The following is a 16157-nucleotide window of genomic DNA, read 5'->3' as shown; positions in this document are numbered from 1 at the left end:
AGTGTACAGGCCATTTACAGTGTAAAACGGTAACATATTTGCTGCACTTACTTCCTGTCATAGTGGAGCACGAGATAGGGTCACTGGTGGAACGGACAATGCGTGCCAGTTTGCGGTACCTCCTGGCCGCTCGGAGCACCCGAGGCTTCTCTGAAGGTGAGTGTCCACTTTGGGCTGAGGTAGAGGGGGGTTGTGATGCAGAGGAAGGTGACCAAACACTGAAACACAGCCTTGGGCCGCGTGGCCTGGCAGGAGGTGAAGGGGAAGGGGAAGCAGCCAAAGGGCTGAAAGCTGAAGTTCCACCAGAGGAAGCCACAGAGGTGGGGGAGCAAGGCTGAGGTGGCGGGGGGATAGTAACCGGTAGTGTGAGCTTCCGGCTTGTCATTCTTGCTTTGATAAGGGTGTGTGGTGTGGGTTTAGGTGGCTCCTCTGGTAAATGCTTGGCTGAGGCCAGCTCGTCGCATATGTGCATTGAAGCCTTGAGTTCCTCACATAGATGTGTGTTCTCTGCTGAGTCCTCTTGGTCCAGATTGCTAAAGTTTTCCGAGGACCAGTCAGGTGAGCGCTCCAGCGACTCCTGCGTGTGTGAGGACTCACTGTATCCAGTATCACTAGGGCGAGCATCAGTGTTAGTCAAGCCACGGCGGCAACGTGAGGCATCACGTGTACAAAGTTCCAGGCTGGTGCAGCTTCCATCAGTGGGGGCAGTGTGGAGCGTGCCATAGGGAGAGGAGTCAGAGCCCTGGACCTCCAGGGAGCACAAGTCCTCTGAGGAGCAAGTCTGGTCCTGGTCAGCCACCTCTGACACCATGAGAGAGGCACTGTCCACTGAGGCTGCAAAAATGCATCATTAGCATGATCACCAGTGGAAAAAGATATCTAGGAACAAATAGCACTGTGAATATTCAAACTGTCTTTACCCTGAGTGCTGAGACCTGCGGTAGTATTTCTCTCACACAGACTGGACTCAGTGGCCTGTTGCTCTATGCTGATGGTAACCTGAGAAGACGAAATTATTAGTAAACATAACAGGACTCCTCAATAAATATGGATATTTGACGTGTGCTATATCGCACAACAGCTGCGTGGCGCCTAACCTTCAGTACCACTGGTTGGTCTGTAGAGGGCTCTGCAAGACCACAACACACTTACCAGTAATTTGTCACTATAAAGAGCAGGGGTACCAGTGCAGAAAATTACAGTATAATGTTGAGCTGAATAGGAACTTTAATTAGAAGCACTAATGACCTTTTTGAGGTACATTATATGATACTTATAGGTTCACATAACTTTTTTGATCTCATGGCATCTCAATGCTGAAACCATCAGATTCTGATGATTTCTCACACATCAAATCATTTGCTGCATGGCTGTAGTCACTTTTTAACAGCTTATCTATTTCAGGCGAGCAGACCTTTCTTTTGATTCCTCTTTGAAAGACCAAAAAAAAAATAGGTATGAAGAGAACTGCAGATTTAATCTCTGTAATGGCACAGAGAATAGTGAGGGGTGATTAAACGATGTTGAGAAGATAACAGAAGGATTTACTCGTACATTAGCAAGTTATTTTTAGCGCTGAACAATGAGACGCAGCAAAGAAAAAAAAAGAAGCTCTGATCACTTCACCCAGACAGTCGAGGCAGCTGGATGATACTGAGCTTATATTTGTTGTGATTTTGGGCTTGTAAATTTTGCACGTGACATGACATTCAAATGTTTCTAACAAATATTAATTAGAAGTGGAAAACAGTAGACACATAATTAAATCCTAACCATTTTATTAAGGCCTGTAACCCTTAAAAACACACATCTAATCTAAAGATCTTCCCACTGACCTTGAAACCCACTTGGCTTTGAGAGCGATTGCATAAAAGTTTACACCTGTCACTTTGACTCTTCCTAAAATACTACATTTTACAAAGAAGTCATTTCACATTACTGAATGCACAACTAAAAGAAAACACGAAACTGAAAATTCATTAATAATTAGAATCTGGTGAACCTCAGATAAAAATGCACCTATGTGGTGTTGTTTTTCCTCACCTGGCTGGCAGGTGTTTGACCCACCACAGACTCATATGGAGGGGGCAGGTCAGTTGGGTACAGGGTGCCTGGGCTGTTGATAGGAACCCCATATATGGCACTGAAGGGAGAATGGGGAAAGTCCAGATGCAAGCCTCTGTAAGGGACAGAAAAGCAAAGAGTCAATCAAACAACACAAATAATAAAATACAAAGAATGCCAAATAAATATAATTGTCCACTGACTGATCAAGCTGCAGTTAAAACCTTTGTCTTATGGTAATATACAGGTCCTTCTCAAAAAATTAGCATATTGTGATAAAGTTCATTATTTTCTGTAATGTACTGATAAACATTAGACTTTCATATATTTCAGATTCATTACACACAACTGAAGTAGTTCAAGCCTTTCATTGTTTTAATATTGATGATTTTGGCATACAGCTCATGAAAACCCAAAATTCCTATCTCAAAAAATTAGCATATCATGAAAAGGTTCTCTAAACGAGCTATTAACCTAATCATCTGAATCAACGAATTAACTCTAAACACCTGCAAAAGATTCCTGAGGCTTTTAAAAACTCCCAGCCTGGTTCATTACTCAAAACCGCAATCATGGGTAAGACTGCCGACCTGACTGCTGTCCAGAAGGCCATCATTGACACCCTCAAGCAAGAGGGTCAGACACAGAAAGAAATTCCTGAACGAATAGGCTGTTCCCAGAGTGCTGTATCAAGGCACCTCAGTGGGAAGTCTGTGGGAAGGAAAAAGTGCGGCAGAAAACGCTGCACAACTAGAAGAGGTGACCGGACCCTGAGGAAGATTGTGGAGAAGGACCGATTCCAGACCTTGGGGGACCTGCGGAAGCAGTGGACTGAGTCTGGAGTAGAAACATCCAGAGCCACCGTGTACAGGCGTGTGCATGAAATGGGCTACAGGTGCCGCATTCCCCAGGTCAAGCCACTTTTGAACCAGAAACAGCAGCAGAAGCGCCTGACCTGGGCTACAGAGAAGCAGCGCTGGACTGTTGCTCAGTGGTCCAAAGTACTTTTTTCGGATGAAAACAACTTTTGCATGTCATTCGGAAATCAAGGTGCCAGAGTCTGGAGGAAGACTGGGGAGAGGGAAATGCCAAAATGCCTGAAGTCCAGTGTCAAGTACCCACAGTCAGTGATGGTCTGGGGTGCCATGTCAGCTGCTGGTGTTGGTCCACTGTGTTTTATCAAGGGCAGGGTCAATGCAGCTAGCTATCAGGAGATTTTGGAGCACTTCATGCTTCCATCTGCTGAAAAGCTTTATGGAGATGAAGATTTCATTTTTCAGCACGACCTGGCACCTGCTCACAGTGCCAAAACCACTGGTAAATGTTTTACTGACCATGGTATTACTGTGCTCAATTGGCCTGCCAACTCTCCTGACCTGAACCCCATAGAGAATCTGTGGGATATTGTGAAGAGAAAGTTGAGAGACGCAAGACCCAACACTCTGGATGAGCTTAAGGCCGCTATCGAAGCATCCTGGGCCTCCATAACACCTCAGCAGTGCCACAGGCTGATTGCCTCCATGCCACGCCGCATTGAAGCAGTCATTTCTGCAAAAGGATTCCCGACCAAGTATTGAGTGCATAACTGAACATAATTATTTGAAGGTTGGCTGTTTTTTGTATTAAAAACACTTTTCTTTTATTGGTCGGATGAAATATGCTAAGTTTTTGAGATAGGAATTTTGGGTTTTCATGAGCTGTATGCCAAAATCATCAATATTCAAACAATAAAAGGCTTGAACTACTTCAGTTGTGTGTAATGTATGAAAGTCTAATGTTTTTCAGTACATTACAGAAAATAATGCACTTTATCACAATATGCTCATTTTTTGAGAAGGACCTGTATGCATGTGAACACTGACCAGCTGTGAAATATGTCCACAAAATATCCCACTGCTCTGGGCAGAAAAGAGTTTATAGAGGATGTCACAGAGACTATGACCTCTGACCTTTTGGATATATAACAGCTCATCATTTAAAACTTTTATTCTAATGGAAACTCCTGTGAAATGTTGTCACAATTAGAGTATGAATACTTGAGAAAATGTGTTTTTTGGGGATCGCAGTGGATGTAGCGAAAGAGGACATGCAGACCGTTGGCGTGACAGAGGATGGTAGGAACAGGGCGAAATGGTGGCCGATGATCTAGTGTGGCAACCCCTAAAGGGAGCGGTCGAAAGAGGAAGAAGAAGAAATGGCAATGAGCTTTGACCAGCAAAATGTAACTGAAATTCTCTGAAGGTGTTCATGAGATCTTGAAATGGACAAACGAATGGAGGACAACCAGAAAACATGTGCCGAGGAATGATTAAATAAACAACAAAACTATTCTCGGATACTTGGAATACAAAGAGAGAGTGCTCTGAGACAGTCGCACAGTGTTGTGTTTAAGAAACTGTCACCGCCAGCGTGAATATCCAAGTCAAACATATGGTATTGTCTATAAAAGCCTTAAGAAAGAATGGATGAAAGCGATCCTCTTGTCTCCTACACTCCAGTCCTAACAATATATATCAGCGCTGTATTATTCGGCGTGCAGCACTATGTTTCATATGGTACCAATTAAGAATGAGCAGCCATGCGTGCTGTCATATCTTTTAATTACAACCCCATTCTCCTCTAAACTGGCAGAGCATGAAATACAACCTGAGTGTTTCCACCAGTCATTCAATGCATAATGATGTCATGACACATCCCTGGCCCTGAGCATGGATGCTATAAATGCTTCCGTTGCCTTGTATATATTTATGGGATAACTGACAAACAGATGAGGCTTCCTGCCAAATGGACACAACAGCACCGCTCTCTCTGCAAAGGCTTAGAAAATGGAGATGGTGGTGAGGGAGGGGGTCAAATGATCTTCCATTGCAGCTGAGTACCGCGGTCACAGCTTCGTAATGGAGAGAAATGCTCTGAGCTCAATGTGGTTGATAATAACACGTGTGAAGAGATGTCGCCGTTGCTGCTTAATATGATGGGTTTGCCTTTTCCATGCAAACACTGCTTCGTGCACCTGTATATTTACTTTCTCATAGGAAATCCTGGTGAGATTTACAGAAGTAGAGGTTAAATATTAATGTGAAAATGGTCTTTAACCTAGAAACAGATACCAGTAAGAAAATGCATTAGTTATTATGCTTTTAGCGCCTACTAAACTAAGCAGCATCGCTTTGATGTGTGTCCTTTCCACATCCGAAAACCTCACACCTATAATAATAAGTGAAACTTGTTATTATAGGTGCTTATGAAGGGGCACAAGAGTATACAGAACAATCCCATAGTCTGTATATAAAAGCTGGTCCTTCCTGAAATGTAAAGTCAACGTCGAAATGCCTCAAATCTGTTTTTCTTTTTATTTACCAGCAGGGGGAAATCCTTTGATTGTAAAACATTTGATTTTATAGAGGAGTACAGGAAAAATTTGCCTCAGCTCGCTTGATCTACAGCCTCACTGAACACTTTTCTGATGAGTTTATGGTCTTATTCTCTAGTTTCAAGTGTGCATTTATACTACAATGAACTTGTAATTCCCATGATGTATGGGTGTGCAGTGTCGCTTAGATTCACAGTCAGATCTGCACAGTCTGTGTAGGATTTTAAAAAAATATTTAAGATAATGACTCTTGAATGTTGGTGCTACTTTGAAAAACTGAAAGCTAGAAGAAATGTATGTCGAGCCACATCTAATTTCTTTTTATTTTTATAGGAAAATGGGAAATAAGTGCCGTGGCTTATTAAAATGTGCAAACATAAATAAAATATGGTGTATGAAGCAAAGACAAAGTTTGTGGAATTCCACTGAGCTTCAAAGTCAATTTTTGGTATGGCCATCTTTGTTCTTTAACTCAGCCTGAACTATCTTAAGTAAGGTTTCTAGTAATCTCTTGTGGTTGTGTTCATGCGTAGTTCTCCAGGCTTCTTGAAGGACATTCAAAGCTCTTTTTTGGATGTTGGCTGCCTTTTGTTTCATTTGATCATAAGAAGATTCCACACTTCAACAATGTTGAGATCTGGGCTGTGTTCATAATTCCATCAACACACTGCTCAATACAACTGGCTGTGTTTTACAGATAGCTGTAGACACTCACTGCTGCATCTCTCTCCTGCCCTCCTCCATAAATACTGATGTTTATTTTAACCAAAAATTATACATTTGAAGTCATCGCTACTTATGACCTGCTGTATTCAATCCACTTTTTGTGTAATTTGGTACAGCTCAGTGATTGTTCCTCGTTTCCCTTCCTTAAGAATGGCTTCTTGACATTTCTTATGGACATGACTTTCAGATGCTGTTCATCTGCTATAGAAAGTTTTTTTTAAGGATACACTCCACACCATGCTGAGATATGCTGATTTTTAGCTAATAGATTAATAAAGTTTCTCTCTAATAGCTCTCTGTGAAGCCATTTGTGCAAAACTAGTATTTGATTGCTGTCAAACTGTGTTATACTAGGTTTCCTATCGAAAGAATTGGGAACAAATTCTGTGTTTTTGCAACAGACTGCTAGCATAAAATGCCTACAGATACAAATTAAAATTGGTTCTTTGCTAAGTTGTCTGTTTTGTGCAGACACAACACTGGTTCATCCCTTGAGTTAGGTGCCTTTTTATGCTTGAATGATTCATATGTCAGTTTTAAATGGCTAAACAAACAAAATATTCCTCTGCAAATGGTCAGGCATAAGGACTAGACTGCAAAATAATGACCGTAAGCAATTCTTTTCATTGAATAGATTATATAATATAAATAAAACCTCAGAAATAATCCCTAATGTCTTTTTAAAGAGAACATACAGCTACTTGATACCCAATTTGAATTGCTGCCCTCTGGGAGGATGCCCAATGCTTCAAAATAAATAATATTTACAGCTATATTCCTCATTTGTCTGTAGCCTAAAATGAGTGCCATTAACTTGTAGTTTGTGTTCCACTTAATGTAACGAGTTATGCTTTTTTGGATTACACTGCAATTTTTATGTAACTCTTTGACAGTTGCACAAAGATGTAAAGTGGTGACTTTAGATCGTTAAGTGTCAAGTGTCGTAGAAAAATGAACCCAGATTAAGTACTATTGAGTTTTTGGTTAATAACATAGTATTTATTATGAATTACAAAGAAAACGTAAGCTGTTGTGAATACTGTAGACTGCATTTTTAATATGTGAACTTTGAAAGTATCTATAGTTTAAAATGGGATGATGATCAAAACTGCTTTGCTTCTCACCTCTGTCCATCCATTGAGGGGGTACAGGTGTACTCTGGGGGGTAGTATGGCGGTGGGGGAATGGGAGGAATAAACTCATCAAAGTCCAGTGTTTGGTGGAGGATTGTTCCGTGGGGGGTCATACAGTCAGCGTTCAGGGCTCGAGCTCTGTGTGGCATAAACTGAAAGCAGCAACATTTTAAACAAAGAGGCATTATCAAGTTGTCTTTGTAGGTTCTCAGTCAGAGTAAGCTTGGAAAGAAAAGCAACTGGACTTCTTTAAGTTTCTTGAAGAGGTTTCAGCTCTCATCTGAGAAGCTTCTTCAGTTCTAAGACCAAATGGAGGAGAGTCCCAGGTATTTAAGTCCTACTAGGAGCTGTCGCTTAAGAGGACTATTGATCTATGTCCAAAATGTGAATAGATTCCAATGGTCACATTTTGGACAGAGAAGACAGATGGTCAAAGAAGCCATCTATGACCACTGTGAACAACCATCCTTGAACAGTATGTCACTTACATGTATTCAGATCTCTGAACACGGTCTAACTGATGCAAGTGCCGTGCATGGGGCCAGCTTCTTTTCAAAGGCTCTTTACTCAGCCTTTTCTAAGTGGGACAACTTTCCAGTCACAGTCAACCTGCTTTTCTAATCTCCAGGCTGCCGCCGCTGCTATTGACTCGGCTAAATTTACTGAGCTAAACAAAAGGTTGACACCCTTTGTAGCTAATGGGAAACGAGGCCATTCTTGGAAACTCGACTGGTGGAGATAAGACAGTGCTTTTTTTGTCCTTTGCTTCTCTGTGAATCAATACTTAGAAGTCATGATGTTCAGCAGCCGCTTTAATTTACAGAGGTTTTCCTGCTTTAGTGTTTGCTCTTATCAAACAGTATAATTTCCTACTGTCATATAGTTATCTAACTCCTGCACGGCATGTATGATGTATTATATTCAGCTGAACCAACAATAAGGTTAAAATTCTCCTGACTGATTCATGATTGATTTGTTATCAGACTGTAGCAACAAAAGGCATTAGCACCAAAATGCATTTATATCTACACTTCTCCATACAAAGAAGTCTGAGGAAGATCTATGTCTGCTCATCAGACATATTATGCTGAGCACTGAAGCAGGGTGTGCTCTGATTTAAGGCATTAATTCAAACTGTGAATGATTTTCCTCCTCCATTTACATTCTTAAATGCTGTATAATTCAAACAGCCTATAATAAATGTATTCATGTCCTTTGTTATTAATTTCCCTTGTTTAATCAGGATAAATATGAGAGCTAATTGGTACTCATCAATACATTTTTTGTCTTTGTCTTGCTATTTGTTACATTTTATAAAATAGATTAAAAAAACAAAGTAAAATAATATCATGTTTGCATAAAGTCAATTTTTATGATCATATTTTTTTGCAATAACACTTCTAATTTCTTCAAACCTTGCAAAGTTCACGGTAAAATGTCACATACAGGTGAAAGCACCAGTTTTAATGTTGAGACTCCTTTAATCTTTCGGTAGGGTCTTTACCTTACACCATAAATCACCTTTGAGGTGCCTCCTGTACTGATTTAGCACTATGTAAAAAAAGTTGATGTGTTTAAAGGAATGAAATAACTGCTTTTGGTGTGCAAATCAGATGATCTTGACCATGTTAGTTCTGATTAAAACAGTCCCTACCATCCTAAAACAGATCAAATCTGCGGCAATGTGCCGCATGCCCTGATGAAAGCATGAAAAAAATGCATGTTTTTAACTGCAGGGTGGTCACTGAAGAGAGAGTTAATTCAGCTACCGTTGCCGTCTGCACTTCGATCACACTCACCATCTGCAGCACATCAGTCGAGACCATCTGCATACAGCACATTGCAGTGGCTAGAGCACACACAATGGTGGAGATGACGTTAAGGGCACATACACTGAAAAGCAGCTCCTAAAGGAAAGAGAGAGCAGAAGAGGAGGATGTTAGAGTAACAAGAAACATAAGAGCAAAAAGGATATGAGTGACAAATAAGAGGAATTAGAGTCATGTAGGAGGGAAAGTGAGGAGGAGGAAATGGGAAAGAAAGATAGCTGGTATTATGAACAGTAAAGGTTGGGAATATAAGAACAAAAGGAGGTCTAAAGGTAAAGAAGCCATGATAGGATAAGTTTAGGCACATAGCAGGGTGGCACTGCAGTAAGAGAAGCCTGGTTCTGTAAGACAACTATACAAACACTAATAAACTAGAGTGTTAATGCATTTGAAATACTTTTAAAAGGTTAAGTACCTTTAGAGAGAAACAAAACGCCTGTGCATTTTTGTGGATTGTTGCAAACACACTCTAAAGATCATTAAAATCCAGGGTAAAGCATGAACTTACAGTAGATACACGCACACACACACACACACACACTCACTCTGCCAATGCAGTGAACAGCAAGGGTACAAACCAGTATTGAATCTGTCAGCAAAATAAAGTGCATGCTGGTGAAATACTAGACCAGCATCTTGAATCAGAGAAAATAGTTCATATGACTGCAGTCCCATTATGCTGCTGTTTGTGCTATTCTTTTAGATAAATGTGGAAAAAAATCATCCGTATTGGCTATTACGATCATATTTCCCATATTTAAGTGGCTCAGTTTTTCCAGTAATATCAGCTTTTGGTATGTCTTAACAAATAAAGCTGTAATACAGGTGCTGCATGAATTAATTTCCAGAAGGCATGGGAACAACATCTGTTTAAGAATTAGCTCAGAGAATAGCAACTGTCTGGCACACACAATGCACTGAAAGGACAAAGGACGACAGCACTTTGTAATGTTCATTCAAAATAAGATAAACTAAACACACTTTTTCATATGTGAACAAAAGAAGTCTGAAGCATGATCTGTCCACTCATGTGCTTGAATAGAATCCTTTAAAGAAAAGTCCAAAGGGTTAATCTGATAGACGGATTCACTTCCCGGGATTACTATTATGAAAAAAAAGAGAGTTAAAGGGAAAGGAGGAAGGGGAAGCAGAGACGGGTGGATGTGTGGTAGTATTAGGGGCAGATTAAGTTAAATAAAAAGAATTGAAGGGCTTTTTTTGTTCATTATTATTATTATGATTGTTCATTATTTTTAGGATAAAGTCAAAATTTTGAGAAAAAAATCTAAAAGTGGTGATTAAAGTTTTAAACAGCCACCGTGTACAAAATACCTTGCGTAGATGAGTTAGTGAAACAACTTGATCAGCTTTCATTTTCTGCTTGTGATACGACATGCCTCCTGTTCACTGCAAGAGGATGTAACCTTCAGTATCCTTGTATCTGTCCATTGCCAGCTACATCATTTTGCATAAATCCAACCAACTCTTCCAAGTTTGTTTGTTTGTCTCTTTTTGCACCATCTCTTTAACATCTTTACACTTCTCACCATGTTGTGTGCTAAAAGAGAAATAATTTCCTTGTTGCTAAAACCGATTCTTAAGTACGACTTCACCAATTCATCTACATAAGGAATTTTATGCAGGGAACAGCAGCCGTGGCAGTTGTTTGACGTGAAACAGCAGCTTTAATCTTCACATTTCAACTTTATTCACAGAGAAAAACAACTGGAGTTGTGTTTTCCAAGTCAACCCCTGTGGACAGGTGCACAGACACAACTAACAGGTGCATTCAACAAATGTGTTCAATTAAAATATATGAACTCCTTAAAGACAAGAAGAGATGAGATGGGAGCTAAAACTCACTGTGGACTTTCTGTGGACACAGGAAGCTCCCCAGTTACCATACAAAGTGGTTTTCCAGCCTGTCTCACAGATTATTCACTGGATTCACGAGGTGCATAATTATCAGTGACATTAGAAACCTCAACTGGTGTTAGGCCCACAGAGAGGACGGCCGCCTCACCTGCTGAGGTTTATCAAGTCATGCAATGCAAAAAAAAAAATGTCCTAATGGATATAAGCCAAATAATCTTTTATACAATCAAATTGATCTTAGACTTTAAAAAGTAAATAAATAAATACAAATCTGTCAATGGGACGATACAATTTTGCGCGGCTTGAATTCCTCACTGCTAGAAACAATAATAATAATAATAATAATAATAATAATGAACCTTAAAACTACAAAAATATGAAGATTTAAGCTATTTGTCCTTATTGCAACTCGATACCAAGTTATTTAAAATAGACTCTATCTGCATTTTTCCAAGTACATTTAAAGCTTCTACAAAACACATATAAACACACCCACACTGCCATGTGCCTGTACATTGAAGTTTAGAAGCCTGTGATAAAGAACAACTCGCTCTAACACCTGAAGCACAGCTGCCCCAAGTGCATGTGAAATTTCAGTGAATGCAGTGAAAACAGAACCGCAGAAATAGCTTTAAATCACTTGTGAAACCTGTTGAAAGTTTTCAAAATGAAATGCACACTGAGACTTGATATTGGAATAGATTAGCACATGCACTTCAGTGGCCTGTTATCAATGGTACATCAGTAAAATGTGCCTGATGATCACCAATACAAGCAAGACAGCAACTTCCTTTGGAAAACATTGATGTTGTAGATTGATGATTGGATTGCTTCGTATGATGGACATTTGATGCAGTAGATCATATATTAGGAAAAAACAACCACAACCTTGATCATAATGATAAGAACATCCACACTGAAGGAGGTTTGGAGGAAGTGTGGCGAGTTTAACAGCTATACAGTTTGTTACTGCTTTGTGAATAAAAATGTGTTAACACTGACAGGGCATCAGTACAGGGAATAGAGAGAGAGCACGTGCACATGGGAGCATGACTAGGGAGACAGAAGGGGATCACAACAGATGATAACTAAATATTGCAAAGGAAACAACAGAAATATTATACTGAAAGAACTAGATATAAAGCTAGAACATACACTACATCTATGTTCCAAAGAAGCAAATCAAGAACTTACAGAAAACTCAAAACATCCAAACAACTCACAACCCCAGCTCAACAACCTATGTGGCATGACAAAAGATGACAACTCAAACAGACCAATAGTCACTTGCCTATTCCTTTTAAAGTTTGTGTCATAAAATAAATCATTTTAGCATCTTCAGTGTTCAGAATTACCAGCCCTGCCACTGTTTTTCAAACACACTCAATAGCCAGCATCTAGTTGCCAAAGATCAAGCCTGTGTGAGCTGGAAGTTTAAAGCAGAAATGATGCCAGTTGGAACCAAAATTAGGTTGTGCAGTGCCAACTATAAAATGCAGCTAATACATGTTTCCCTTGGAAAATAACAGTTTTGAAACATGTTTTGTGTTGGAGGGAAGTCTGGATGGAGCACAAGCCTGTCTGACATTTTAAGCATGAATAATCACCACAAGCCGACCATTAGAACAGAACTGGTGAAAGAAGACTATTATTGCTCTATGAGTACAATATGGCTCACATACCACTGTTTTTGCATATTTTATCCCATTTACACTTCACAATAGTGCTAACCCTTCTACTGGGTAGATTTTTGGATTTTCTCTTACTGAAATGATAAGTGAAGGCAAATATTTCACACACTGAATTGCATTGTTTTTTCTATCTAGGCAATATGTCTAAAAATATTTGGGGGAGGATCAGATAAAAAATTGCACATCAGAAGACTGATGTCCTTTATTTCTGAAGCCCCTACAGCTAGGCTCAGCTAGGATATCAGAACATTTTTTCCCCTGTGCACATTCAATCTCTTGCAATAATTATTATTATAATTGTAATAATAGAACAAATACAGTCCTACTGCCTAATCTGGCCACAACCTTTCTGTGGCAGAGGGCTTAATTGGTTTTTCACATCACTGATCCTCAATTGTTATCCCTCGAACCGTGAAGATCTTGTCCAGACACAAACTAAACATACACCTCAATTAGCTGCTCCCTGTGGCTGACCAAAATACATCCGTTTCAAAGGTGCACCTGGCTTTTATTCAACCGGCTCTGAGTTTCTGTTAAAAAGTCTTTCTGACCTCTTTTTGGCAGGCTACAAAAGCTCTTCATGGGATCTGAAAGAAAATCCTGGACCTCCTTTAGGAAGAGCTACAGCAGTTTAAACTCCAGTGACTGAAAGCAGCCGATGTTCTGGCCCCATAAAGTGTTAAATATTTAGAAAAGAAGCGTTTTATTCATGACCCGAAGATGTAACCTTTGTCATTGCTCCCAGTTTCTTTTTTTTTCCCTGGATCAGTGGTTCTTAACTGGGACTCCTGAGATAAACATTGTTATTGCATCAGTGTAGCTAGTCTAAAGACATAGCCTGACTCCTTGCTGACACTTTTTTATCCAGATTTCATGACCTTCATGCAGGACTTCAGACCCTCTCTTTTAAAACTGATGGATGGATCAGAAAACGGTTGTTGTAGTTCACTAGGGCAATGATGCCTTCCCATTACTGGATGAGTTCCGAGCAAAAACAATATGTCGAAAGCTGGCGAGCAGCTTGTCGTCAGGGCTCACTTCAGCAGAATACACGTGTAGGTTCATGAGTATTTTCAGTGAGAAGCAGGTAGTCAGGTTGGATTAGAAACCCTTTTGCAGCGAATGCCAATTGAATTAGAAAGTCAATGATTGATGTGGCAGCCGATAAGGCTCTGAAGTGGAGTTTGCAGAGAAGCCATTAACTGCAATTTTAGATGATGGTGCAAGGTGAATACAAAAAAGCGGGTTTGCACTCATAAAAATGTGAATGAAAAAGGCAGAACAGCAAAAACTGGGAAACCCTGCAGTGCTATTCAGTCTTTGTGTGACAGAAAAACAATTTGCCCAAAACCTATTTGGATCCAACTACGACTGCACATTGTATTGGGTTTTCTGAAAGTTTGCAGTGATATTTAAATCACAATATATGCCTCATATAAGTCAATAAGGAACTCATAAACTTTGGTTTTTACCATTGTGTGAGTTACTGCAAAAATATGTAAGGGGTTTGGAAGCATGAACACCTAAAAGAAGAAAATCATTTTTATGGATTCCTGCCTGAAAACCTGTATGAAGGTGACACACACTCACAAGTTTAAAACTCATCCCCCTATCATTCAAGGGCATACTGATGGTACACGAACTCAGATTTGGCATCAGTATGAAAGGGAATACAGTACCTATTCCTAACTCCAAACACCAGGAAGATGGTGCACTTTATAGATATTTTATTATGCTGTCCATACAGGCAAAGCAAAGCAAAGAGGTCTGTTCTTTGTGCTCTAAAGAACCTTGCATAGAGGGTAACAAAAGATACCAGCAAGACAAGTCTTTCACTGTGAGTCTAAAACCATTATTTACCAAGAATACAAATAGAGAATATGTCTGGGAATATGGCCTTGCCTTGCTGTTGGCAGATGTTATCCTTCTGAGTTTTACATGTGGAAGGTGCCAAGGCAGACAGAAAAATAAGCAGCAAATACAATAAATACAAAATCACTCTGTTGATTTTTTGATAACACTGCTGAATGCAACACACACACAAAACATTGCTGGCAACACTTAGTTAAAAGCATCATTGTTTTTAAAAAAAAGATTAATCCACTGTGTACCCCTGCAGGGAGCGCAGAGGTGCAACTCAGTACCATCATGTAATAGATACACTCTTTGTGAGCTGGCTGACTGTCAGATGTTCTCTGTTGATCATCTACGTATCCTGCTGTGCAGCTTTGATAGTAAAGACTCTACCCTGAGACAAAGCTGAGATTACAGTAGCACACAGCTGCACAGGGAAACAAACCTGTGTCTAACCACTGCATGCACTGCAGCACTGAGTGATTTTTCTCAGCGCAAGAATCAAGAAATATTTACGATGGCTTTGTGTGACTTCGAATTTGGTAGTGCATCTGCCACACAGATGTGAGAAGATGCATTTCTTTGATTTCCCTTGTGACTACAGCATTCACGATGCCACCATAAATCCTGCCCGGCAAAGAAAATTAATAACGCCGCCAACACGTAAAGGGTGTAGCATGGCTGCTCAGCAGATATTTAACCTCTGAAAGATACCTTGCCCCAGGTCAATCAGGTTAGTGAATAAGGTTACACATCCGCCCCTTTACAGGAAATCGCAAATTACCTCAGTACTCCCCCTCACTGATGATTTATAGCCCCGGGCAGAGTAATGAAAAGAAAAATGGGGTGGAAATTAATGTGCCAGCACAAAGCGAATGACAGACATTAGCAGCAACGGTGGCTGGTTTAATTTTCTTGTTTTTTTTAAAGAAAAGCGCTACTGCTGAGTAACAACAACTAATAAGCGAATGAGAAACCAATTTTACTCAGTCCACCTGCTTTTATAATTCAGGACTCTGTGTCGTTTAGTGATCGAGGCACTATATGAGTTCATTAGAGTCAGCACTCATCTAACAGCCATCTGAAATAGCCGGAGACTTGGGGGACCTGTGTGTGACAGCTTCCTCACAGACATAACTCAATACATCTGACTTCTTTGGCACTTAATAAAGGTTTATAGCACCAATTCTCCATCTCTTCCAAAGAGTTATGATTACAGTGACAAATGTAGTTGATCTTTCCTCTTTTCATAAGCATGCTTCATCCTGAGAAGTCTTTTATTTGGTTATCAATGTTTTATAATCAATCAAGGATATAAAATGAATGGATATGATTGTCGTTATGCAATAACGGCGCAGTAGGACAGATTATATATCATTCCCTCTTATGCTGTGAGTCAAGATAATCTACCGAGGTCATACTCTTGCAAACTAGAGCCAGCCCAGAGTAGATACATGCTGCATACTAAGAGGTCTGCCTATTGGGGAAAGACAAATGCTTTTGCTGCTTTCTGCTCAATTAATCTGAGAAAGAAACCCAGCATTGTTTTGTATTGTTCCCTGACGGCAAATGCTACAGTAAGAAAAGAAATCTGAAACATGAGGTTAGTCTG

At 40.0% G+C, this 16157-nt stretch overlaps 1 protein-coding gene across 3 annotated transcripts in view; it reads right to left on the bottom strand.

Moving 5' to 3' along the window:
* Positions 1-16157, bottom strand: part of entrep2 (endosomal transmembrane epsin interactor 2) — a 107991-nt gene that overhangs the window by 2281 nt on the left and 89553 nt on the right. For all 3 annotated transcript variants that reach the window (XM_084935330.1, XM_084935338.1, XM_084935348.1), the window contains exons 5-9: positions 9096-9203; positions 7288-7448; positions 2044-2179; positions 921-999; positions 52-834 (exon numbers count right to left, since the gene is read on the bottom strand). In XM_084935330.1, the coding sequence (XP_084791456.1) occupies positions 52-834; positions 921-999; positions 2044-2179; positions 7288-7448; positions 9096-9203 (1267 nt within the window). The remainder of the gene's footprint in view (positions 1-51; positions 835-920; positions 1000-2043; positions 2180-7287; positions 7449-9095; positions 9204-16157) is intronic.

Source organism: Perissodus microlepis, chromosome 1, assembly GCF_051167445.1.
Source record: "Perissodus microlepis isolate ML-2025 ecotype Zambia chromosome 1, ASM5116744v1, whole genome shotgun sequence".
Classification (NCBI taxonomy): domain Eukaryota; kingdom Metazoa; phylum Chordata; class Actinopteri; order Cichliformes; family Cichlidae; genus Perissodus; species Perissodus microlepis.
The sequence above is the reverse complement of the archived record's forward strand: the minus strand, read 5'-3'. Positions and strand labels throughout refer to the sequence as shown.